The sequence below is a fragment of the Amblyraja radiata genome, chromosome 35 (genome assembly GCF_010909765.2).
Source record: "Amblyraja radiata isolate CabotCenter1 chromosome 35, sAmbRad1.1.pri, whole genome shotgun sequence".
NCBI lineage: Eukaryota > Metazoa > Chordata > Chondrichthyes > Rajiformes > Rajidae > Amblyraja > Amblyraja radiata.
The window spans coordinates 3,042,018-3,068,897 of NC_045990.1; the positions used below are offsets into that span (position 1 = coordinate 3,042,018).

At 48.4% G+C, this 26,880-nt stretch overlaps 1 protein-coding gene across 3 annotated transcripts in view; it reads left to right on the top strand.

Annotated features, from left to right (window-relative positions):
• Positions 1-26,880, top strand: part of LOC116966081 (cAMP-specific 3',5'-cyclic phosphodiesterase 4B-like) — a 59,815-nt gene that overhangs the window by 15,071 nt on the left and 17,864 nt on the right. Inside the window, exons 1-6 of one of the 3 annotated variants that reach the window (XM_033012239.1) lie at positions 1,763-1,939; positions 7,892-8,068; positions 9,004-9,040; positions 11,895-11,965; positions 13,213-13,256; positions 14,702-14,814. In XM_033012239.1, the coding sequence (XP_032868130.1) occupies positions 1,881-1,939; positions 7,892-8,068; positions 9,004-9,040; positions 11,895-11,965; positions 13,213-13,256; positions 14,702-14,814 (501 nt within the window). In that variant the 5' untranslated portion in view covers positions 1,763-1,880. Of the gene's footprint in view, positions 1-1,762; positions 1,940-7,891; positions 8,069-9,003; positions 9,041-11,894; positions 11,966-13,212; positions 13,257-14,701; positions 14,815-19,519; positions 20,773-26,880 lie in introns of those variants that run through there. The other 2 variants (XM_033012238.1, XM_033012240.1) reach the window with 2 other exon arrangements.

Here is a 26,880-nt window from a genome sequence, read left to right on the forward strand (position 1 = left end):
TACAAAGTGGTCCCTGCATGTTATATGAAGCTCCAGTCAAAGGCTATTCCATTAGTTCAATATCTGCCTTGATCTAGGGGGAAATTCTTGCCCTGCTTCAGGAGGCTGAGGGTACAAGAGATGCATTGGTGGCTGAACATGAGACCGAGTGAGTGATTCACTGTGGGAGGGGCAGTGTTGAGGTAGTGCCGCACTGGCAGAGGGGCAGCAACAAGGCTGCAAACTTGGTGATCTCATTTAGGTAGGAAATTGGTCCAAAACGCATTGAGTGAGTGAACTGGCTGGATTTCACAGGTGCGTATTCACAATCATCCCAGCTATTATTTTGCCGGGGTCATGATTATGTAATATAACAGGTTATGTAGTTGCTTCTTTACAATGCTAACTCTACATTCTTTTGACTTTAAGTCTTTTGTGGCAGTCTGGGAATAATAAAATCTCTAAAGGAGCTGCAACATAATCAGAAAGTGCTGGAAATACACAGCTGCCCAGGCAATGTTTCTCAAAGTTGTGAATTTGTGGAATTCTCTGCCACAGAAGGCAGTGGAGGACAATTCACCGATGTTTTCAAGAGAGAATTAGATTTAGCTCTGAGGGCTAACGGAATCAAGGGATATGGGGAAAAAGCAGGAACAGGGTACTGATTTTGGATGATCAACCATGATCATATTGAATGGCAGTGCTGGCTCAAGGGGCCGAATGGCCTACTCCTGCATTTATTTTCTATGTAACTATTGACATTGATGGGAGGTTATTGACCAGCAGTGTTGGTTACTCCTCTATCTGTTGATGGGGCTTTGCTTGTCAATCATCTCCAGCATCTCCTGGGTTTCGTTCAGATTTGCAGCATCTGCAGTATTTTAATTTTCCTATGGATATCCACAGACCCTGTTGCCCACAGTCTGTGCTCTTCAGGCTGTGGTTGGTTCCTCCTGCAGATGTTAATACTGGGCTGCAATGTGTTGTGACCTCACACACATTCTTTGGAGTAACTCAGCGGGTCAGGCAGCATCTCTGGAGAAAAAAATGGGTGACGTTTTGGGTTGGTACTCTACTTCATATTTTAAATGTCGCCCATCCATCCCTTCTCTTCAGAGATGCTGCCTGTCCCGCTGAGTTACTCCAGCATTTTATGCCTATCTTCAATTTAAACCATCACAACTAGAGAGCAGTCCTGAACTACTATCTATCTCATTGGTGACCCTCGGACAGTCTATGATCGGAATTTACTGGCTTTACCTTGCACTAAATGTTATTCCCTTATCATGTATCTGTATACTGTGAACGGCTCGATTGTAATCATTGTCTTTCTGCTGACCGGTTAGCACGCAACAAAAGCGTTTCACTGTACCTTGGTACACCTGACAATAAACTAAACTGAACTGAAGTTCGCTGCACATGGACTAGTAGCACAACAGAGGGGAAGAGCGAGAGAACAGCTTCTCTCTTATGTGTAGGAAGGAACTGCAGATGCTGGTTTGCACCGAAGAAAGACACAAAATGCTGCAGTAACTCCAGAAAAAAATCACCAGAGATGCTGTCTGTCCCGCTGAGTTACTCCAGAATTTCAGTGTCTATCTTTGGAGCACAACCAGCATCTATCTGCAGTTCCTTCCTACACAGTCTTGTCTTATCTCCCCTGCCCATGAAGGTCGTCTGACGTGTTTCTCAAATGAGAAGCTCCGGTCCGGTCCAGAGCAATGTAACAGTGTCCGGGTTTTCGCGGCTGTCGCGCTACCTCGGGACAGAGAGAAGTGACTAAAGTGCTGGGGGAAGTTGAACGGTGGAAGTTCTCCTGGCTATTTCTGCCTGTGTGGGTCGCGAAGTGGCTTCTCGGGTGTAACCGAGGATAAGACTGCAGCCCTGGGTGGAACGGTGTTATGCATTTCTCCTTCAATGAGGAAGACATTAAGAAACAGCGATTCACCAGGACTCTTAGGTTGGTGGGTCGTTGCCGGCGATCTTGCACAGTGATTCGGGGAAGAAGGGGCGATGACAAATAGCAACAGACACCAGCTCCACCCTGGAGCCACGGGCACCCAGACACCAGCTCCATCCTGGAGCCACGGGTGACCAGACATCAGCTGTATGCTGCTACCGCAAGCGTACGAACGCCAGCTCCGTCTTGGAGCTGCTGGACTAAAACACCAGCTCCATCCTGGAGTCGCTGGACTCAAACGCTAGCTCCAACCTAGACTCAGAAGGTCTAAAACAGCAGCTCAATCCTGGGGCCACAAGGGCTCAAGCACTAGCTCCATCCTGCACAGAATCATAGTCATTCCGGTGTAGATGAGCTCATTGAGTCCACACTGTTGATTTTTGAACAAATGTGTAGGAAGGAACTTCAGATGCTGGTTTACATTGAGGATAGACACACAATGCTGGATTAACTCAGCGGGACAGCCAGCATCTCTGGAGAGAAGGAATGCGTGGCATTTCAGGTCGAGTCTGAAGAAGGGTCTCGAAAGTCACCCATTCCTTCTCTCCAGAGATGCTGCCTGTCCCGCTGAGTTACCCCTGCATTTTGTGTCTATCTAACTGTTTTCTGTGACTATGTTGTTCTGTGTTCTGACTTGGATTGAGTACAGAAGAGAAATGAACTAGTGCTGGTGTGTATGTTAGCAATGAGCTAAGATCAGAACTGTGAGTTGTGACTGTGCAGTCCAGGAGGAACGGTTGAAGGTGGAATGAAAAAGCATCATCGCTTCTCAGACCAACGTAGGACTTGTTTAAGCAGAGTGAAGGATAAGGGCGAGAGCATAGGATGTTTAATCCTAGAGTATGTGAGGAAGGGTGGTGAGAAGATGTAGGTAAAATAAACACTGGTTGCAAGCATGCAATTAGTGAAGCTTCTGTCAATGCTCATCCAGTGTTTGTGGTGATGTCTTGTGTTTTAAGTTCGTGGGATGATGATTTTATAGTTTAGTTCAGATTAGTTTATTCTCCTTGTCGCGTCCACACACAAGAGTAGAGGTTGTCCAGCCAGAGCTGATCACATTTCTCGGCATCTGCATACAATGGTGTCTGCCTTGTGCTTCTTGTGCGTGGTGGTGGAAAGATTGGTGGAAACAGGGCCGCGACGTGAACGCTCTTTCCTTGACCCCAGTTTAGTTTATTCTCACGTGTTTCGTTGTCATTATTACAGTGAAAAGCTTTTGTTGACTAGCCAGTCAGCGGAAAGACAATACACGATTACAATCGATCCGTTTACAATGTATAGATATATGAAAAGGGAATAATGTTTAGTGCAAGGTAAAGCCAACAATGTCCGATCAAGGATAGTCCGAGGGTCACCAATGAGGTAGATAGTAGTTCAGCACTGCTCTCTGGTTGTGGTAGGATGGTTCAGTTGCCTGATAACTGGGAAGAAACTGTCCCTCAATCTGGAGGTGTGCGTTTTCACACTTCTGTACCTCTTGCCAGAATCTACTTAATCTGACTTCAATCAGCTCGTGTTCTTATCTTTTGACACCTGTCATGAATACTTTGAGATATTGTTCAGGAATAAGCCCAGATTGGCATAGATCCCAGGTGGCCGTGGATTCTTGCACAACCTAGAGTAGACTGTAGTTAGCTGAACGTACACAGCATATTGCAGTACCTCTGCCTTCTCTATTGATGATCCACATGCTATAGGATTATTGTGGCATTCTGTGTCCCACCTATAGTCATCTTCCTCTAATAGAGAACCTCAGATACAACCTGTTCCCCTGAACTCCAGTGTAATGATGCTGATGGGAGTTAGTGTTTCAGCTTAGTTTATTAGTGTCATAAGGTCATAAGGAATAGGAGTAGAATTAGGCCATTTGATCATCAAGTCTACTCCGCCATTCAATCTGAACTATCTGATCTATCTCTCCATTCTAACCCCATTCTCCTGCCTTCTCTGCATAACCTCTGTACGAATCAAGAATATATCTATCTCTGCCTTAAAAAAATACACTGACGGCCTCCACAGCCTTCTGTGGGATAGAATTCCTCAAATTCACCACCGACTAAAGAAATTTCTCCTCATCCCCTTCCTAACAGAACATCCTTTAATTCTGAAGCTGTGGCCTCTAGTCCTGGACTCTCACACTAGTGGAAACATCCTCTCCACATCCACCCTATCCAAGCCTATACGTGTAACGAGGTCCAGTGAAAAGTTTTTGTTGAGATGAGGAGGAATTTCTTTAGCTAGAATGTGTAATTCATTGCCATAGAATTCAAGACCAAGTCATTGGGTATTTTTAAAGCAGAGATTTGTTTCATGGTGAAAAAGGTTACGTGGAGAGGGCAGGAGAATGGGGTTGAGAGGGAGAGATAGATCAACCATGATCGAATGGTGGAGTAGATGCGACGCGACAAATGGCCTCATTCTGCTCCTATCACTTGTGAATATTTGTATCTCAGTCAAGATCACTAACAGTGATGAATGATTCAGGTTGTTGTATGTGGAAGCTTGTGTCTGCAGTTGGCTGCCACAGTTCCTACATTGCTACATGACTACACAGCACGTACTTTACTGGCTGTGAGACATCCTGAAATGAATGTGAGAGGTGCAATAGAAATGTAGGTCACTCAAGGTGATGAAAATTGCATTCGTTTATCTTAGATTTTGAGGGCAGCTTCCATGTCAGAAATTTGCAACGCATCTTCCCAAAAGTGTGGGCTATAAAAGCAAATGCTTTTGGCTGCTGGAACTCTAAAGGAAACGCTGGAAATACATAACATGTTTGGCAGCATCTGTGGAGAGAAGGACTATCAACTTGTGAATGATCTTTCTCCAGCAGGGTGGATGTGGGTAGGATGATTCCTAGTTAGTCAGTTTAGTTTATTGTCACGTGTACCGAGGTACAGTGAAAAGCTTTTGTTGCGTGCTATCCAGTCAGCGGAAAGACAATACATGATTACATTCAAGCCATTTATAGTGTATAGAAACATGATGAGTAACATTTAGTGCAAGGTAAAGCCAGCAAAGTCCCATCAATGATAGTTTGAGCCCACTGTCTCTGCCTCTTCCTTTCTTTTACCCCACCCCTACATCTGAAGAAGGGTTTCGACCCGAAACTTCAACTTTTCCTTTGCTCCATAGATGCTGCCTCACCTGCTGAGTTTCTCCACCTGACCAGCGATCACCCCGTACACTAACACTATTCTACACACAAACTAGGGACAATTATACCAAGCCAATTAGCCTACAAACCTGTAGGTATTTGGAGTTCAGGAGGAAACCGGAGATCCCGGAGAAAACCCACGCAGATCACGGGGAGAACATACAAACTCCGTACAGACAGCACCCGTTGTCAGAATCAAACCCGGGTCTCTGGCGCTGTGAGGTAGCAACTCTACCGCTGTGCCGCTGGTGGAGATGTTTCAAAGAAGGCCCGTCAGGTGCCCTTGAACCTTGATCCCAGCCCACCTGGTAATGCCGTGTCACGACAGAGCTCAGAACAGAATCTGTCTGGGGAGTGTGGTGTCGGTCATGCAAATAATGTGGTTCGCCCGCAAGGAAACTGCCTGTAAGTAGAGTGTCAGTGCTGGGATGGTTGGCCAGGGACTGGCTGCTGACAATGCTCTGCTTAGCCTTGCAATTGGAGTATGTTGTGGGAATGTCATTGGTGATATCTCGGCCGCACCTTAACGATAGGTTATCCAAGTTCCAGAACATACTGAGCTTAAGGGGAGACTGTGAGCTTTGTACTAGGCTGAAGGTCTTGATCTTAAAACAATTTCCTCAGATGGCCCAGGACAGTGTCACCACATTGAAGGCCTTGCTGAAGGTCATTGTCAATGTCCACCTTTGCTAAGAAGGTTGATTTGGATGATGAAATCCAGACCCTTTGTCAGACACCACTGATAAAGTTCCCCCGTTTCAAAGTTTTGGTGCTGGGTTTGAGTGTTGGAATTTGTGGGACTTGTTGCGCTGAGTACTTTACTTTAGTGATACAGCAACAACCAGCGATCACCCCATACACTAGCACTATCCTACACACACCATGGACAATTTACAATTTTACAAAAGCCAATTAACCTACAAACCTGTACATCTTTGGCGTGTGGGAGGATACCACGCGGTCACAGGGAGAAAGTAGAAACTCCGTACAGACAGCACCTGTAGTCAGGATTGAACCCAGGTCTCTGGCGCTGTAAGGCAGCAACTCTACCGCTGCGCCACTGTGTTGCCCACAGCGTTGCATGTGTACGTTCTCGCCGTGACCTGCGTGGGTTTTCTCCAGGATCTCCGGTTTCCTCCCACACTCCAAAGACGTACAGGTTTGTAGGTTAATTGGCTTGGTATGAATGTAAAATTGTCCCTAGTGTGTGTAGGATAGTGTTAGTGTGCGGGGATCACTGGTCGGTGGGGACTCGGTGGGCCGAAGGGCCTGTTTCTGCACTGAATCTCTAAACTAAACTAAGATAATGTCAACTCTTTCCCATTGTCTAGCGTACAGTATTTTGTAACTTCATTCCTGAAGTGTCAGGGGATATGGGGAGAAGACAGGAAAATAGGGCCAAATGGCCTAATTCTCCACCTATCACATGGCCTTATGAAAAGCCATGTTCAAATTTTTCAACCAAGCTCTCTAGTCACAAACCAGTGGAAATGGTTCCTCCCCATCAACTACATCGATAACTATACATATCTAAAGGTTTTGATTGATTAACTGTAAATTCCAAAACATACATTCCGTGGTGTGCCTAATCTTTCCTCATAGTTCAGCTGTTGAGGCTGTACCATGCTTCGTCCAAGGCCAATATATTCTCCCCAAGGTATGCTGGCCAGAACTGCTCAGCAAAGATTCCAGAGGAGCTAGAATCTTTGCTGCTCAGCAAACACCAGATGTGGGCCAACAGACCTGTGTATTGCTGCAGCAGAACTTCCATGTCCTTGTGCTTCAGGGGAGAGGAGATGTTGGATTCAGTTTAGTTTATTGTCACGCGTTCCGAGCTTCCGTGAAAAGCTTTTGTTGCGTGCTGAGACTGACTCCCTCTCCAGTCTTAGCACATCACCAATCCTTTCCACTCTTCACTTTAATTTCATGTTTCTTGTGTTTTGATGACAGTTGGCAGATCAATTTCCTTCCTGGGATAAATAAAGTTCTATCGTATCGTATTGTTAACCAGGCAGTGGAAAGACAATACATGATTACAATCGAGCCGCCCACAGTGTACAGACACATGATAAAGGGAATAACTCGAATTACGTTTAGTCCAAGACAAAGTCCAGTAAAGTCTGATCAAAGATGGTCCCGTGGGATCTCCAATGAGGTAGATAATAGTTCGGGACTGCTCTCTAGTTGTGGTGGGATGGTTCGGGGAGTGTGTACCTCGGGGAGAGACAGAACATCAAGGGAGGGGAAGGAAGAACAACATTTGAAACCCAATGCATTGACCATTTAAAACTAACTCATGACCTGACAGCAAGGAGGAATTCCTTTAGCCAGAGGGTGGCGAATCAGTAGAATTCATTGCCACAGATGGCAGGGGGAGGGGGGGTTTGTTGGTTATTAGGTATTTATAAAGCATTGGCTTGAGAGGTTGTTGATTGGTGCGGGTGTCAGGGGTTATGGGGAGAAGGCAGGAGAATGGGGTTGTGAGGGTAAAATACATCAGCCATGATCAAATGGTGGAGTAGAGTGGATAATTCTGTGTCTTATGATCTTATGAACTTTTGCCTTCCATCACAGTGAGGAGGGCCTGGTAGACTCACTGTGGTGGATGTTAAATCTGTGTTCATTGTATGTTTTGTTATTTTATTCTGTTATGACTGTGAGGCACAACATTTCGTTCAGACTGAAAGGTCTGAATGACAATAAAGGATGCTTTGACTTTATGAACTTTCCAAGTGCTCAGTCATTTGTAGGGAAATCTGGGTGAATTACAGCCGTGTCCTCTCTTTATGTCACAGTTTTGATGTTGAGAATGGCCCGTCTCCAGCTCGGAGTCCGATGGACGCACAAGCGAGTCCAGGACTGGTCCTTCATCCCCAGAGCCAGCGCCGGGAGTCATTCCTCTATCGGTCGGACAGCGACTACGACATCTCACCCAAAGCAATGTCTCGAAATTCCTCCGTGAACAGTGATGTGTGAGTACAAATTCCCAACGTTACATTATTTACACACTCTCTCCCTCTCTTTCACTGAGGTCACCCCCTCTCTTTCTCAGTACATGAACTATAGAACAGTTCAGCACAGGGACAGGCCCTTCAGCCCGCAATGTCTGTGCCAAATTAATCTCATCTGCCTGCATATGATCCAAATCCCTCCATGCTCTGCATATCCATGCATCCATTCAAAAACCTCTTGAAATGCAGTCCCTTCAACCCCTCTCTTCACATTCACGCCCTCCCATTTTCTCTTCTCCCACTCCCTCTTTCTTTTCTTCACCTTTAGTTACACTCCATCATCCCATCCCCACATTCACTTTCCCACTCTCTCTTCCACTCCCCCTCTCTCAACCTCTCCCTTGATCCCTTTCGCTTTCTTCCTTGCCCTCATGCTCTCTCTCCCAGATCTCTGCTCTACATCAAAAGCTCCCTGTAGCAAGTGCTTCCTGTCAAAAGTGCTTTATTTCTTACGAAACGAATGCGTTCCAGATCCTGGAAATTGATATAAACCAGAAAATGTTGGAATCCCTCAAATGTGAATGGCTGTCTGTGGAGAGACACTCAGAAGAAACATGTCGTATGGTGATCCTTCATCGGATCATTGACCAGAAATATTCACTGTGTTTCCTTTTCCACAGATCCTGCCTGACCCAGCTGATCTTTACTTCCTGTCTTCCATTTTCTATCCCAACTTCAGATTCACTTTTCCCAGATTTCTACAATGTACTTCACAGATGCATTATCTGCTGCTTGCTTCTATCTATCTCTGTCCTGTCGATAGCATAGTATCATTAACTCACACTATCTCTTACTCATCTGTGCACAGCCTCTGTCATTAGATGTGTCAGGAGGGATTTCTGGGTCTGTTACCAACTTATTGGTCCATGTTGTCAACTCTGTTTGTTTTTTTCCAGTCATACCGAGGACCTTATCGTCACACCTTTCGCACAGGTAAGTTGAATGTTCAACACCTTCATCCAGGCTATATTTTCCCTCATTCTCTCCCTCTGCAACGTTATCACAACCTCGATAGGAATCCCTCGAAAATCCCACTGGAGTATTAGCTGTGGAAACCAGATCCCAGCTGCTCCTTAGATGGACACAAAGTGCTGGAGTAACTTAGCGGGTCAGGCAGCATCTCTGGAGAAAAAGGAGAGGTGAGATTGATCAGGCATGATTGAATGGCGGAGTAGACTTGATGGGCCAAATGGCCTAATTCTGCTCCTATCCCCTAGCTCACTTTCTCCCGACTTGTTTACAAAAGATTAGCGTTTCCTCTGTCTTCCTGCAATTCTTGTGCCCTTGTTTTCTCTTTGCCCTTCTCGTGCCCTTACGCTTACTGCGCCTATTGATTTCTAGATAATTGTTATATTTTTAACCTAATATCAGCCTTCGCTTGCATTTTATTTTAATCTTGGCTTCATTCATCCTTCAGGATCTAGCATTTGACTCCCCATCTTGATACTAAAGCCAGGGATCTCATTTGATACTTATATAGCTCTCAACTTATCCTTCCATGTCTAAACTCTCCCCAGTTCTCTCGTTTACACCTCGTTGTTCAAATTCTTCCTTGTGCTTCTTGTGCTTAAGCAAAGCAAGAATTTCATTGTCCTATACAGGGACACATGACAATAAACTCACTTGAACTTGAACTTGAACTTCACCAATCATTTGTCTACCTAAGATAGGCACAAATTGCTGGAGTAACTCAGCGGGCCAGGCAGCACCTCAAGAGAAAAGGTGACGTTTCGGTTCGAGCCCCTTCTTCAGACTGGAGAAGTAGTCTTTCCAGTAGAATCTGTCTACCCAGTTCTGCTTGTTTAGTTTGGTTTAGATATACAGCACGGAAACAGGCCCTTCGGCCCACCGAGTCCGTGCCGACCAGCAATTAACACTACCCTATACACACTCGGAACAATTTTTTACATTTATACCAAGCCAATTAACCTACAAACCTGTACGTCTTTGGAGTGCAGGAGGAAACCCACGCAGGTCACGGGGAGAACGTACAAACTCCATACAGCAAGCACCCATAGTCAGGATGGAACCCGGGTCTCTGGCGCTGTGAGGCAGCAACTCTACCGCTGCGCCACCATGCCACACTCACTATTTGTGATCGCCTCACTATTTGCACACTCGTGTTGTCGGCAGAGCGACAGTTACACACTCACCCCCTGGGGAACACCCTGAGGATTTCCCCAACGTCCGAAATACAGCCGCCTGCTCTCAGCTTTCAGTAACGTAGCCAGCTCACCACATCCCCTCGAATCCCAGGGGCTGCAATTCAGTCAACGGTCCTGCTAGGTGGTACTTTCTCAAAGGTCTGCTGAAAGTCCCTAAAAGTTGAATGACTGGCATTTATTAACCCTTACTTTCCCAAGTGCCAATTAATTTAGTCTCAGAGTTACGTTGGTCTTCCCCATTGCTGATAGGAAGCTGGCGAGCCTGTGGTTAATGGTTTAACCCTCTACACTAGGAACACAGATGCACAGCTAGTAGAACAGCTGCCTGCCTCACAGCTCTAGTGACCCTGCTTCAGCAATGACCTTGGGTCTGTTCTAGACAATAGACAATAGGTGCAGGAGTAGGCCATTCGGCCCTTTGAGCTAGCACCGCCATTCACTGTAATTATGGCTGACCATCGACAATCCTGCCTTCTCCCCATATCCCCTAACTCCGCTATCTTTAAGAGCCCTATCTAACTCTCTTACGGTATACTGTTCTATTTTTAACCCCCCTCACCTGCATCCACCTATCGCTTGCATGTTTTTGCTTCATCCCACTCCACCACTTTTTATTGACTAATCCCCCTCAAATCTCAGATCTCAGTCCACGACAGGTCCAAAGACCATTTTGTGTTTTTTTACAGTCCACGGTAATATATTTGAAGTCTCCTTAACTCACTCTGTTGCCTCACCATTGGGAAATATCCTGTTGCTTAAGCAAGATTGTTCCAAATGTAGAAACAAAACTGAAAATGCTGGTTAATACACAAATGGACACAAAGTGCTGGAGTAGACAAAAATGCTGGAGAAACTCAGCGGGTGAGGCAGCATCTATGGAACCAAGGAATAGGTGACGTTTCGGGTCAAGACCCTTCTTCAGTGGATATTGTTAAGGCAGAGATAGATAGATTCTTCATTGGTACGGGTGTCAGAGGTTATGGGGATAAGGCTGGAGAATGGGGTTAGGAGGGAGAGATAGATCATCCATGATTGAATGGCGGAGTAGACTTGATGGGCCGAATGGCCCAATTCTACTCTTATTCCTTATGACCTTATGACAATAAACTAAGGTGAAAAACTAGCCCAGTCTCCGCCTCTTCCTTCTGCCCGCCCCCACCACCCCCACATCAGTCTGAAGGAGAGTCTTGTCCCGAAACGTCACCTATTCCTTCGCTCCATAGATGCTGCCTCACTCGCTGAGTTGCTCCAGCATTTTGTCTACCTTCGATTTTTCCAGCATCTGCAGTTCATTCTTAAACAAAGTGCTGGAGTAACTCGGTGGGTCAGGCAGCATCTCTGGAGAACATGGCTAGGTGATGTTTTCAAGAGTCCCGAGCTATCCATGTTGTCCAGTGATGGTGCCTGACCTGCTGAGTTACTCCAGCACTCTGTGTCCAGTATTGTTGTGATGTTGCGGCTGAGGTTCATTTAAGGAGAGTGCGGAGGGAGGTTTACTCAGCGTCCAGCTCGTGCTGCCCGCGTCCTGCAAGTGTTTGGTGGGACCATGAGTGGAGAATATTGCGCGGCTGTGTGTAACGTGTGCCGTCTAGCTCGGTGTTGACTGACGACTCTCTTCCCAGATCCTAGCGAGTTTGCGCAGTGTGAGGAACAACTTCACTGTCCTGGCCAACACACAGGGGCCTCCAAACAAGTGAGTAGCCGCATCCGATGCACGCAGCCAGCTCGTGCTGTGGTCTGGACATTGTCTACTCATAGAACTCTGCATTAACTGTGCGTGTGTGTATGTGTCTCCGTGTCTGTGTGTATGTGTGTGTGTGTGTGTGTGTGTGTTTGGCTGTGTGTGTGTGTGTGTTTGGCTGTGTGTGTGTGTGTGTGTGGCTGTGTGTGTGTGTGTGCGTGGCTGTGTGCGTGTGTATATATATGTGCGCATGTGCGTGTATGTATGAGTGTATATGTGTGCGTGTGCATGTATGTGAGTATGCGTCGTGTGTATGTGTGTGTGAGCACCGTATGTGTGTGTATGTGTCCGTGTGCAAGTGTGTGTCCGTGTGCATGTGTGTGTCCGTGTACATGTGGGTGTCCATGTGTGTTTGTGTATATGTGTCTGCACACTGGGGATATTGCATTCAGCGGACTAGTGAAGTCAGGAACAAGCTTTCCCCGCTGTGTGTTCTAAGGGCTGTGCTGCAGTGTAGGATTTTGTCTCCAGAGGGCAGTAGAGGCCTGTTGTGGCAGTAGGTGCAGGGCCCCAGATCGGTGAGTGGGTTAGAGTTGGAAGGGGAATCTCGGGCTGATTTCAGTGCAGTGTCCAAGAGCACTCACTGCGTGCAACTCCAACAATCACAAAGAATCCACTCGCAATAAAGTAAACTCACCATCAAGCAAGGCAGTGTGATCACCACAGATAGATCATGATTTATTCTGGACTTGTCCTGTTATCTGTGTGGAGGAAGGAACTGCAGATGCCGGTTTTCACCGAAGATAGACACAGAATGCTGGAGTAACTCAGCGGGACAGGCAGCATGTCTGGAGAGAAGGAATATAAGTTTGAGAGGCTGGTTCAGACTAGGGACAATTTTTACATTTACACCAAATCAATTAACCTACAAACCTGTACGTCTTTGGATTGTGGGAGGAAACCGAAAAACCCGGAGAAAACCCACGCGGTCACAGGGAGAATGTACAAACTCCGCACAGACAGCACCCGCTGTCAGGATCGAACCTGGGTCTATGGTGTTGTAAAGCAGCAACGTTAGCGCTGCGCCTCCTTGTATCTAGCAGCGTGATACCTGCATGCATTGTGTCTGTGTGCTGTCCGTCTATACAACATAGCCTGCAGGTATCTTGTTTGCATCCTACCTGCGTGCGCTGTGCCTGGTTGCTGTTGCCACACGTGCCACCTGTGACACTCACCTGTTGTTCTCCTTTCCTTCACAGGAGGTCTCCTGTGACACCGCAGCCTGCACTCTGCACCCTATCAGGTAATTAATAAGGTAGAGTGATTAATGGCTCCTTCTACCTGCAGCAGCTGTTAACTCTGACTGACTGGTTTGTGGTCTTTGGAGCAACGGGATGGAATCATAATTCTCCAAGATTCCGTGCTCCTCTAATTCCACTGTTCACTCCCCCCGATTTGAATCACTGCACACCCGCTCTTCCTTGGATGGAGCTGTTCCCAAACCGTGCTGTGATGCATCCCGATAAAATGCTTTCCGTGGCGCATCTGTCAAGGTTGGTGAGAGTTGTAGGGGACATGCTGAACTTCCTAAAAGCCCTGTCCCACGGTACCAGTTCATTCCAAGAGTTCTCCCCGAGTTTGCCCTGATTCGAACTCGGAGATTTACGATAATGGCCACTCGTCGGTACTCGGGGCTCTCGTGGTCATTTTTCATCAAGTTGAAAAATCTTCACGAGTCTTCCCGTGCTTACCTACCATTAGCGAGTCTTCCCAAGTACCTGCCGTTAGCGTTACGAGCCGCTAAGAGACGTCCCCGAGCTTCAACGTACCCGCTACGTTCATTCTCCGTGCTTACCACGAGTTTGATTTTATTTAAACTCGGGAGAGCTCTTGGAATGAACTCGCACCGTGGGACAGGGCTATTAGCCTTCTAAGGAAGTAGAGACTTCTAAAGACACAAGGAAGTACCACACACAGAGGGCGAGACGGTGTGAGCAACAGGATAACATGTGTTCAGAGGCACATGTGGACAAGGATACTGGCTGGGCTCACATCCCATTAGGATTAAAATACGGACCAAGCAACTTGTTTAAAACCCTTCCAGATCCTGAAGGGTCTTGACGAGGTGGATCTGCTCCTAAGTTATATATTTATCTGAGTATTCAATGGTGTGGGTGTGTTAGTCAAAAGTCAACAGTGTTTTATTGTCATGTCCCGGAATGGAACAATGACATTCTCACTTGTAGCAGCAAAATAGATATGTAAACATAGTCTCTGTCAAACCCGTAATAAACAACAAAATAAAAAGCTTGCTATATATGTAAATACAGACAAATAAATAGACAATAGTAGTGCGTCAAAAAAAATGTCCCCAAGCCTCTATAGTTCAGAGCCTATTTGGTGGTTGTAGTGCTTCATAGCCTGATGGTTGCAGGGAAGAAGCTTCTCCTGAACCTGGACGTTACAGTTTTCAGGCTCCTGTATCTTCTTTCCGATGGCAGGGGTGAAATGAGAGCGCGGCCGGGGTGGTGTGGGTCTCTGATGATGATGGTGGTTGTATATTAGAGGTAGCGACTCTTGTCGATCGCTTCGATGGTGCGGGGTAACGAGTGTAAGGGGAGCTATGCTGGGGTTGGTGTGTGTGCGGGAAGGTCTGAGCGATGTGGGTTCGGAGCTGCGTACCGCACCCTGGGTCTAGGGCCTGCCACCGCTCCTCTCAACCCATCTGCTGTGCATCCTTGCTTCCAGATGAAACGTACCAGCAGCTGGCAAAGGAAACGCTGGAGGAGTTGGACTGGTGTCTGGACCAGCTGGAGACCATCCAGACCTACCGGTCGGTCAGCGAGATGGCCTCGACCAAGGTAAGAGGAATTTGGGGTGGATGAGGGGGTGGAATTGGCGGGCGGGAAGTGGAACTGGAGCATAGAGAAGAGCTAGATGTAGCATTGCTGCTGGGATTGGGTCTGTGTGAAACGTGACCTGGTGAGAGTTTGGTGGTGGCCGGAGGCTTGGTGTTTTAGTTGGTGATGGGTGGGTTGGGGTTGGTGATGGGTTGGAGTTGGTGATGGGTGGGTTGGGGTTGGTGATGGGTTGGGGTTGGTGATGGGTTGGAGTTGGTGATGGGTTGGGGTTGGTGATGGTGATGGGTTGGAGTTGGTGATGGGTTGGAGTTGGTGATGGGTTGGAGTTGGTGATGGGTTGGAGTTGGTCATGGGTTGGAGTTGGTGATGGGTTGGAGTTGGTGATGGGTTGGAGTTGGTGATGGGGTTGGAGTTGGTGAAGGGGTTGGGGTTGGTGATGGGTTGGAGTTGGTGATGGGTTGGAGTTGGTGATGGGTTGGAGTTGGTGATGGGTTGGAGTTGGTGATGGGGTTGGAGTTGGTGATGGGTTGGGGTTGGTGATGGGTTGGAGTTGGTGATGGGTTGGGGTTGGTGATGGTGATGGGTTGGAGTTGGTGAAGGGGTTGGGGTTGGTGATGGGTTGGAGTTGGTGATGGGTTGGAGTTGGTGATGGGTTGGAGTTGGTGATGGGTTGGAGTTGGTGATGGGTTGGAGTTGGTGATGGGTTGGAGTTGGTGATGGGGTTGGAGTTGGTGATGGGTTGGAGTTGGTGATGGGTTGGGGTTGGTGATGGGTTGGGGTTGGTGATGGGTTGGGGTTGGTGATGGGTTGGAGTTGGTGATGGGTTGGAGTTGGTGATGGGTTGGAGTTGGTGATGGGTTGGAGTTGGTGATGGGTTGGAGTTGGTGATGGGTTGGGGTTGGTGATGGTTTGGAGTTGGTGATGGGTTGGAGTTGGTGATGGGTTGGAGTTGGTGATGGGTTGGGGTTGGTGATGGGTTGGGGTTGGTGACGAGTTGGTGATGGGTTGAAGTTGGTGATGGGTTGAAGTTGGTGATGGGTTGGAGTTGGTGATGGGTTGGAGTTGGTGATGGGGTTGGAGTTGGTGATGGGTTGGAGTTGGTGATGGGTTGGAGTTGGTGATGGGTTGGAGTTGGTGATGGGGTTGGAGTTGGTGATGGGTTGGAGTTGGTGATGGGTTGGAGTTGGTGATGGGTTGGAGTTGGTGATGGGTTGGAGTTGGTGATGGGTTGGAGTTGGTGATGGGTTGGAGTTGGTGAAGGGGTTGGAGTTGGTGATGGGTTGGAGTTGGTGATGGGTTGGAGTTGGTGATGGGTTGGGGTTGGTGATGGGGTTGGAGTTGGTGATGGGTTGGAGTTGGTGATGGGTTGGAGTTGGTGATGGGTTGGAGTTGGTGATGGGTTGGAGTTGGTGATGGGGTTGGAGTTGGTGATGGGTTGGGGTTGGTGACGAGTTGGTGATGGGTTGAAGTTGGTGATGGATTGAAGTTGGTGATGGGTTGGAGTTGGTGATGGGTTGGAGTTGGTGATGGGGTTGGGGTTGGTGATGGGTTGGAGTTGGTGATGGGTTGGAGTTGGTGATGGGTTGGAGTTGGTGATGGGTTGGGGTTGGTGATGGGGTTGGAGTTGGTGATGGGTTGGAGTTGGTGATGGGTTGGAGTTGGTGATGGGTTGGAGTTGGTGAAGGGGTTGGAGTTGGTGATGGGGTTGGAGTTGGTGATGGGTTGGAGTTGGTGATGGGTTGGAGTTGGTGATGGGTTGGAGTTGGTGATGGGTTGGAGTTGGTGATGGGTTGGAGTTGGTGATGGGTTGGGGTTGGTGATGGGTTGGGGTTGGTGATGGGTTGGGGTTGGTGATGGGTTGGAGTTGGTGATGGGTTGGAGTTGGTGATGGGGTTGGAGTTGGTGATGGGTTGGAGTTGGTGATGGGTTGGGGTTGGTGATGGGGTTGGGGTTGGTGATGGGGTTGGAGTTGGTGATGGGTTGGAGTTGGTGATGGGTTGGAGTTGGTGATGGGTTGGAGTTGGTGATGGGTTGGAGTTGGTGATGGGTTGGAGTTGGTGAAGGGGTTGGAGTTGGTGATGGGTTGGAGTTGGTGAAGGGGTTGGAGTTGGTGATGGGTTGGAGTTGGTGATGGGTTGGAGTTGGTGATGGGTTGGAGTTGGTGAAGGGGTTGGGGATGGGTTGGAGTTGGTGATGGGTTGGAGTTGGTGATGGGTTGGAGTTGGTGATGGGTTGGAGTTGGTGAAGGGGTTGGGGTTGGAGTTGGTGAAGGAGTTGGACTTGGTGATGGATGGGGTTGGAGTTGGTGATGGGTTGGAGTTGGGGTTAGGGTTGGGTTGGGTTTGATGGTGGGTTGGGGTTTAGCAAAGATCTATTGTGACACAAAGTGCTGGAGTAACTCAGTGGGTCTTTGGAGAATGTGGAAAAGTGACATTTCGGGTCGGGACCCTTCTTCAGACCCAACCCAAAATGTCACCTGTTCTCCAAAGATGCTGCCTGACTGGCTGAATTTCTCAAGTACTTTGTATGTTTTTTTTTATAAACCAGCATCTGCAGTTTGCTGTTGCTACTATGATGTAGTGCGGTTGCTTTAGTTGTAGTGGGTTGCAGTGAGGGACAGCTTTGCATTCGATCTATGGTCATATGCCGTGTGTCCACTGAGGTGTATCAGTCTCTCTGGGATGGTGTACATGTGGCATTTTCTATCCCCACAGAGTGTGAGCTGAGAACTATGCAGTCACACCATGCTTTAGGACAGTCCCAAACCTGTTCATTCAACAGAGTAAAACGGGCAGCTTTTGCTAAAGGCCCAGATCTCAGGAGCAAAAGATCATTCTAAACGTCCAGACAGATGCCTGGTGCTCAGATAGTCTACAGAGGTTGCAGGGACACACTGCTGACAAAGACAACATTTCATGCTCGCTCCTGTAACCAGAGAAGAGATGGTGATGAGCCACTAGCTGGAACTGCTGGACAGGTGACTCCCACTGAGTTATTAGACAGTATGATTGACCTTGTGGTGAGCTTGCCACTGCGCTGCTTGGTGGTGGAGACTGTGGCATTGGGAGGAGCTGTGGACTAGCCTGTGCGTGTAACTGCAGTGCATTGTGTAGATGGTACACTCCTCTCTGTGGTGGAGGGAGAGAATCTTCACCGTGGTCGATGGGGTGCCAATCAACCTAGTTGCCTAGCCTTGAATGGCTTTAATCAGTTTAATTTATTGTCACGTGTACCGAGGTACAGGGAAAAGCTTTTGTTGTGTGCTAACCAGTCAGCAGAAAGACAATACATGATTACAATCGAGCCATTTACAGTGTATAGATACATGATAAGGGAATAACGTTTAGTGCAAGGTAAGGCCAGTAAAGTCCAATCAAGGATAGTCCGAGGGTCACCAATGAGGTAGATAGTAGTTCAGCACTGCTCTCTGGTTGTGGTAGGATGGTTCATTTGCAGGAGTAGAGATATAAGAGTGTGGAGCGATTGTACTATGTGACTGTAGATCTGCTTCTGTGGCCAGCATGTAAATAGTCGCCTGGGCTGGGCACCATCTTGGAAGCAAGATAAGTCTCTTGAGCTGTTGGAGCTGCTCTTATTGAGGCGAACACCAGTATCACCAACGTGGCATTCTGGATTGTGGGAAGTGAATGTTGGAACTTCATACCCAACGACACAGTGGTGGAACTTCACAAGACTGCAGCGATTTAAGTGGGTGGCTGACCACCACCAACATGTCAAGGGGAGTTAGAGTTGGGCCATATATGTTGCCCTTGCAGCAATGCCTGCACCCAGCGATTTGCCTTGCCAATTTCCTGTTGTATCTGCATTAAGTTGCATGTAAAGCACAAAGACTCGATGGGCCGAAGGGCCTGTTTTTGCACTGTATCTCTAAACTAAACTAAACAACCTCCCAAACTACCTCAAGGTGCTGATTCGCTGTGGCCCCATACAATTGAAGCAAAATGTTCATAAATTCATGAGTGATAGAAGCAGAATGAGGCCATTCGGCCCATCAATTCTACTCCGCCATTCAATCATGGCTGATCTATCTCTCCCTCCTAACCCCATTCTCCCGCCTTCTCCCCATTACCGCTGACACCCGTACTAATCAAGAATCTATCTACCTCTGCCTTAAAAATATCCACTGACTTGGCCTCCACAGCCTTCTGTGGCAATGAATTCCACAGATTCACCACCCTCTGACTAAAGAAATTCCTCCTCATCTCTTTCCTGAAGGAACGTCCTTTAATTCTGAGGCTGTGACCTCTGGTCCCAGACCCTCCCACCAGTGGAAACATCCTCTCCACATCCACTCTATCCAAGCCTTTCACTATTTGGTAAGTTTCAATGAGGTTCGCCCTCATATTCCTTCAGTACTGCCCTCTGGCTGGGCAACATTTCCTCAGTACAGGTACACACAAAATGCTGGAGAAACTCAGCGGGTGAGGCAGCATCTTTGGAGAGAAGGAATTGGCGACGTTTCGGCCTCAGTACAGCCCCTTTGCCAGCTCAGTGAAGACCCAGGGTGGCTTCTCTGATAGCATCGTGCTGCCTCTACTCCGCCCCTCCAATCGAGAAAGGGGAGGAGTGAAAGAGAATGAAGGGTCTGAGATTAGCAGAGGGTTAAAGAGGGGGAGGGGAGAGTGGGTGAACACTAAGACATTAAATAGGGATAATGGGTCAGATTGCTAGATAGAGAGAGAGAGAGAGGGGGGGGAGATGAGTAGAGAACGTCAGTGGGTGGGGGATGCAGAGAAAGCAAGATTAAATCAATTGCGTATCCAGAGAGGTATCAGGCAGGCAGTAGCAGAGATTACTCTGCAGCAGGGATCTGCCAGGGATCAATGCCCTCTGGCACTCTGCTCCTCCCTTGCATTGCTCATCATTTCAAAGGGGGTTTTAAGAAAAGCAAGACGTAGGGTTATTAAAGTTTACCAGCGGCTGCTGGTGCAGGCGGTGTGCGTGTGCGTGCATGTGTGTGTGTGTCTCCCGCGTGTGATGCTGCTGCTCACCTCCCAACCCCCTCCTCCTCTACATCACCAACTGCAGCACAGATGCACGGGATCTGCTTGCAAGCTCTGCCTGTGCTGGGGATGATACAGGAGGCTGTAAACACTGTGCATTCCAGGCATCCGAGAGAGAGAGATAGAGAGAGAGAGGCCATGAGCAGTGGAGGCCCACAACACTACAAGTAATCATCAATAAGGTCGAGGCACAGTGACTCCTGTGTCCTTACAGATTGTCTGAGAGTGATACCCAGAGAGAGAGAGAGAGGGAGCGAGAGAGGCTCCATTTTACAGTGCCGTCTGGCTGGATTGTGTGTGACAACCTTTGTGCTTCACCTTGCCGAGCCTGTGAGGAGCTGAGGATTTCCGTGCTGCTGACTGCGGGCAGGGCTGGTGAGGTGGGACATGAGGGGGGGAGCCTGATGCGAGCCCGCTCCTCTCCTCCACGCTGCAGTGTGCGGTTGCCAGTCGGAGCCTGCACTGCAGGGAGACATCTTGTCGGTGGCTGCCGTTCTGGGCCTGTCTCGGCCAGGACCTCCCGGGGCTTGGTCTCGCCGCGGGCGTCCAGCGCCGAGCGGCGTCGGTGAGAGGGCGCCAGGAGTACGGACGGACAGTGGTGACCCCCCCCCCACTCGAGACACCTCAGGTGTGGGGGCTCCTGTAGACAACATGCCAGATAGACATCCATCGGCCGAGCTCACCCAGGATTAAAGTGCACTGGATGATCTGTGAAACCCTGGAGACTTCCAGCCCTGGTTTGACACTGCCAGGGGTCGTGCCTAAGGCAGGCGGCCCTGAACCCTGGGCACAGAACTGCAGCCGCTATCCGAGGTCGGCCGCTGGTGTGGGTCTACGTGTTGCAAGGGGCAGCCAACACTGAGACAAGATGCCCCTCGTCGACTTCTTCTGTGAGACCTGCTCCAAGCCCTGGCTGGTGGCCTGGTGGGGCCAGGTAGGACCATGGTTATTCTGAAGCGGCTACGGTTCCACGGCTTATACCAGCGTCGGCAGTTCACCATGGTTATCCTGTTCCCCTCGGTCTTCCACTCACCTACACAGGACCAGTGGCCCGCTCCCTGGGTCTCCGGTTAAAATCTGCAACCCTACCCCTTCCCATTTCCCCCACCCCACCATTGCCAACCCGCCCTCCACTCTACCCTCCATCACATGCTTCTGGTCTTGATTCACTCTTGCTATCTGTTTGTGATCACGTTTGCTTTATGTGGGGCAGGTGAGGTGCTGAGGGAAAGGAGATCCCTCTCCTATTCTCAATTTCCTACCTTAAAGCCATCAGGAAAGGGCAGTGGTGGAGGCCAACACACAGACGGTGGCAACTGGAAGGGAAATATTGGCCTGCTGGAGTTATCCCAGCTACTCCCACTTCCAGCCTCGCTGGTGACCAAATGAGACCAGCAGCCCATCCAGTGACAGCCCCTGTCAACTGGTGACCATTGGGTAAAAACACTGTTCCTGCAGAGAAGACAGGCACAAAAAACTGGATTAACTCAGCGGGTCAGGCAGCATCTCTGGAGAGAAGGAATGGGTGACTTTTCAGGTTGGGACCCTTCTTCAGACCAGACACGTCACCCATTCCTTCTCTCCAGAGATGCTGCCTGTCCTGCTGAGTTACAGTACTCCAGCATTTAGTGTCTGTCTCTGGTGTAAACCAGCATCTGCAGTTCCTTCCTGCACATGTTGATGCAATGACATGGCTCCATCCAATTAACCAAACCCAGGGCAGTGTCCACCATGGACCCAGTCCTCTGCAGCCACCTGAGATCTCTTGAAGGGCACAGTTTGGATGCCAGTTCTTTATGGGCGATGTGGATGGGTATTGCTGAAGGACTGTGATGCCCCTGTGGTACACTAGCCAGCAACACTCATGACTACTGTGGTAAGTTCATAAGTGATAGGAGCAAAATTAGGCCATTCGGCCCATCAAGTCTACTCTGCCATTCAATCATGGCTGATCTATCTTTCCCTCTAATCCCATTCTCCTGCCTTCTCCCCATAACCCCTGACACCCGTACTAATCAAGAATCTATCTATCTCTGCCTTAAATGGACTTGGGCTCCACAGCCTTCTGTGGTGACCAGAAGCTGATGCACAGAGAAAAGGGGGTTGGGGCAGAGAGATTTACTAATATATATTGAAAGCCTGCAAGTAGGTGATGTTTACAATGTCAGGGGTGGTGATTGAAACAGACATGACATGTGTGTTTAACGGCCTTTTAGATAGGTGAAGGATCTGAAGAAGGGTCCTGACCCAAAACTTTACCTATTCTTCTTCTCAAGAGATGCTCCCTGACCCGCCGAGTTACTCCAGCACTTTGTTTCGATATTCGATGTAAACCAGCATCTGCAGTTCTTTTGTGTAAGAAGGAACTGCAGATGCTGGTAAAATCAAAGGTAGACACAAAATGCTGGAGTAACTCAGCGGGACAGGCAGCATCTCTGGAGAGAAGGAATGGATGACGTTTCGGGTCGAGACCCTTCTTCAGACTGATGTCAGGGGAGGGGGCGGGACAAAGATAGGTTGAGACAGTAAGACGTAGGAGAACTGGGAAGGGGAGAGAGAGAGAAAGCAAGGGCGATCTGAAGTTAGAGAAGTCAATGTTCATACTGCTGGGGTGTAAACTACCCAAGGGAAATATGAGGTGCTGTTCCTCCAATTTATGATCAGCAAGGTCAGGTTGGGATTAGGAGGGGAGGTTGAAGTGCTGGGCCACCGGGAGATCAGCTAGGTTAAGATAAGAGAGAACTGCAGATGCTGGTTTATACCGAATATAGACACACCTACACACTCTCACTCAACCTACTTTATCCCCACAACCCTATAGAGTTCTCTATTTCAAGTATTTTTTTCACTAACCTTTCCTTTCACTAACCCATTAAATCTGCTCTCAGATTACAAGATTACAATCACAGCACAACCACATACTCCTAATCACCCTGCCAAATCCTCCCTCAGCAGCTTGCTCACCCTCCTGTCAATGAGAACCGTTCCACTCTGTCCATTCAATCAAAGATAGATCAGGGTGGCATGGTGGCGCAGCGAGCGGTAGAGTTGCTGTCTTTCAGCACCAGAGAGCCGGGTTCAATCCTGACTACGGGTGCTGTCTGTACAGAGTTTGCACGTTCGCCCTGTGACCTGAATGGGTTTTCTCCGAGATCTTCGGTTTCCTCCCACACTCCAAAGATGTACAGGATTGTAGGATAACTGTGTCGGCAGGAACTGCAGATGCTGGTTTAAGTTGGCACGGGCCTGGTGGGCCGAAGGGTCTGTTTCCACGTTGTACCTCTAAACTAAACTAAGCTTTGTAACTGGGATCAGGAAGGGCAGAGTTGAGACCCTGGCAATGGGAGCAGGTCACACAGACCTGTATCATGCAATCCATCGTACCTGTTTGTAGTTCCAGAACACATTTAGTATATTAAACCACTGTTGACCATTGTTGGTCAAAGCTTGGTCACAGTCACAGCTGTGACAGGTTGCACTGCGACTTATAGTCTACCTTCCTTCAAAAACCCTCATGGGACATACTGTCATCTGAACGTTCTGTTCCCACCCGTTGTACACGTATATAGCCATTACCTATAATTCCAGGTGACCCATCAGGTGAAATAAAGACAGTCAAATCCAGACCATGCTTGTAGAATCCAGCCTTGCCTGAACTAGCCCAAACTAACATAGACAGCCCAACCAGCACGGTCTAGTCCAATCTAACACACTCATCACTGTCCAAATCAAACAAGACAACTTAGCCCAGTATGTGGGAAGGAACTGCAGATATTGGTTTAAACTGAAGATAGACACAAAAAGTATTTCAGCGGGACAGGCAGCAGCAAATCTGGAGGAAGTGATAGGTGACCTTTTGGGTTGAGACCCTTCTTCAGACCGTGACCCTTCTTCAGACTTAGCCCAGGTGCTGGAGTAACTCCACAAGTTGCTTCCTGCACTGTATAACTGGCCTGTTACGCTGCCGCAAGTCTGAATTTCATTGTTCTGTTGTCGGAACAACATGTGCAAACAGTGTAAGGAACAAACAATGTGTAGGAAGGAACTGCAGATGCTGGTTTAAATCAAAGATAGACACAAAATGCTGGAATAACTCAGCGGGTCAGGCAGCATCTCTGGAGAGAAGGAATAGGTGACGTTTCGGGATGAGACTGAAGAAGGGTCTCGACCCGAAACATCACCCATTCCTTCGCTCCAGAGATGCTGCCTGTGCCGCTGAGTTACTCCAGCATTTTGTTTCTACCTAAGGAACAAACAACTTCTCAAACCACCTCCCCAGGTGCCGTCTCTCTCTGTGGCCCCCATATAATTGAAGCACAATATCCCTCCTCTTCCACACAATCCCTATTGCCTGCCTCCAGCCCCTCGTGTCACAGATCCCCACAGGGAGGGGAGCAGAAGAAAGTAATTGTGAACAGCACGGTCCACTGGAGAGGGCGTCCATCAGTACCACCCCCCCCCCCCCCCAACAACATAGCACTCCCTCAATCTTGCCCCTACATCTGAAGAAGGGTCCCGACCTGAAACATCAATACAGAGATAGATAGATTCTTGATTAGTACGTGTGTCGGGGGCTATGGGGAGATGGCAGGAGAATGGGGTTAGGATGGAGAGATTGATCAGCCATGATTGAATGGCGAATGGGCCAAATGGCTTAATTCTGCTCCTATCACATGACCTTATTCTCCAGAGAAGCTGCCTGATCCACTGAGTTACTCCAGCGTGTAGAAGCTTCTGACACGTGTTGGTGTGGTGATGGTCCGCTCTGCTCTAGAGGACAAGCATCATGTTACATGTTCATGCACCGTCTTGCAATCACTGCCAGTCTGACTCAGTCGGCATCTGACCCGGAAGCACTTGTCGCTTTGATCCCCAGGTCACGTCATCCTTTCAATTGCTGCATCTTAGCTTTCACCTTCACTCCATGCGAAGGTTTTTAAAAAAAACGCAAATAAATCTTCCAGAAAAACCCCTTCGGAAAATCATTCTCGTGTGCTGAAGGATGGGGACGTGAGCTGTTGCCGTGGCGATATTTCGCATCCTCCAACATGAGGAATAACTCTGGATTAATACTATGTTGTTTGTTGGGCTGCAGGCAGCAGGGAATTCAGATGCAAGGTGACACATTTTGTGAAGGCAAACAAGGGAGGTGTGTGCACAGCAAAATGGTTGTGCCTTGGGGAGTGTTAATGAACCTTGTTCATCCTTTGGGCCACAAGACCGTAAAGCCCAGAAAATGGCAGCACAGGTGGATAAGGTGGTGAGGAGGGAATATGGGCAGCCAGCATGCAGAATAGATTGTCTCCGTGATGTACGGCTCTGTGACTTCCCCTCTGTGCAGCGTACCGGTAGAGGAGCTGAAAGATACAACGTACAGTCAACAGGTATCCACTCGGGCGAACATAGACAAATATAGAAACTCATATAGGTACATGCTTAGAGACAAGAATTGTGAAAACGTACAGCTCTAGATTCAGGGACAGTTTCTTAACACAGTGAATGGCGGTGCTGGCTCAAAGGGCTGAAGGGCCTTCTTCTGCACCGATTGTCTATTGTCCATTCCCAGCGGTTATCAGGCATCTGAATCATCCTACCACAACCAGAGAGCAGAGCTGAACTACTATTTACCTCATTGGGGACCCTCGAATTTTACTGGACTTGATCTTGCACTAAACAATAGTCACGTTATTCCCTTATCATGTATCTGTACACTGTGGATGAATCGATTGTAATCATGTATCGTCTTTTCGCTGACTGGTTAGCACACAACAAAAGCTTTTCACTGTACCTCGGTACACGTGACAATAAACTGAATTGCAGTGGAGGCCAGTTCTATGGATGCTTTCAAGAGAGAGTTAGATAGAGATCTTAAAGATAGCGGAGTCAAGAGATATGGGGAGAAGGCAGGAACGGGGTACTGAATGTGGATGATCAGCCATGATCACAGTGAATGGCGGTGCTGGCTCGAAGGGCTGAATGGCCTACTGCATCTATTGTCTATTGTCTATAACACGGAAAGGTGACATTTCGGGTCAAGAGCCTTCTTCAGACTGATTGGGAAGCAATTGGGAGAGAAGAGAAGCAGGACAAAGCAGGGGGGGGTTAAATAGGCAGATGGTGGAACAAAGGCCACAAAAGGCTGGAGTAACTCCGTGGGACAGGCAGCATCCGTGGAGAGAAGGAATGGATGATGTTTTGGGTCAAGACCCTTCTTCAGACTGACATTGAAGAATTGAGAATTGTAAAGGAATATAGGGGGAGGGGAGGAATAGGAGTGTGTCCATGTGGGGCTCAGGGGAGGGAACGGGGGGGGGGGGGGGGGGGGTGGGGGGAAGAACGGGGAAGGGGAGGGGTTGTTAGAGGTGGCTTAAAAGTGGAGAATTCAATGTTCCTTCCTTCTCCTTCTCTCCAGAGATGCTGCCTGACCCACTGAGTTACTCCAGCATTTTATGTCTATCTTCAATGTTCATACTGTAGGGGTGTAAGCTACCCCAGTGCACTATGAGGTGGTGTTCCTCCAGTTTGTGTGTGGTCTCACTCTGGTAATGGAGGAGGCCCAGGACAGAAAGGTCAGAGAGGCACAGAGACATTCTCACACACAGGTCACATGGGATATAATCATCCTTCAATGTTATCTGTTGTTTTTATCAGCCTCTCTGCTAAAGGTGTTAACCCATTTCCTTTGCTAACTCTCTGGAGCATTAGTGACATGGAACAAGTCCTTTCAAGATCTATTTGCGTATTTGAAAAACATGACTTGGCAGATGGTTTTTCAATATCTTTGGACGGGCTCTGTATTTTCCGCTGGATAATGAGGTTATTGGTTGCTCGATGTGGGGAGGGGCTGGGACAGACGGGGTGACTGCGAAAGTGTCAGAATAGGTCACTAGAGGGCAGAGAGAGATCAGGAGCATTGTTAATACAACGCTGCTTCCCACTGCTCATGTCTCATGAACATTGCTTCAGTGATTTCCAGTGAAGTCTACACTGACTCCAACCCCTCTCCGGGTTCCACGTATCTGCAGCCTTTTTTAACCCACGC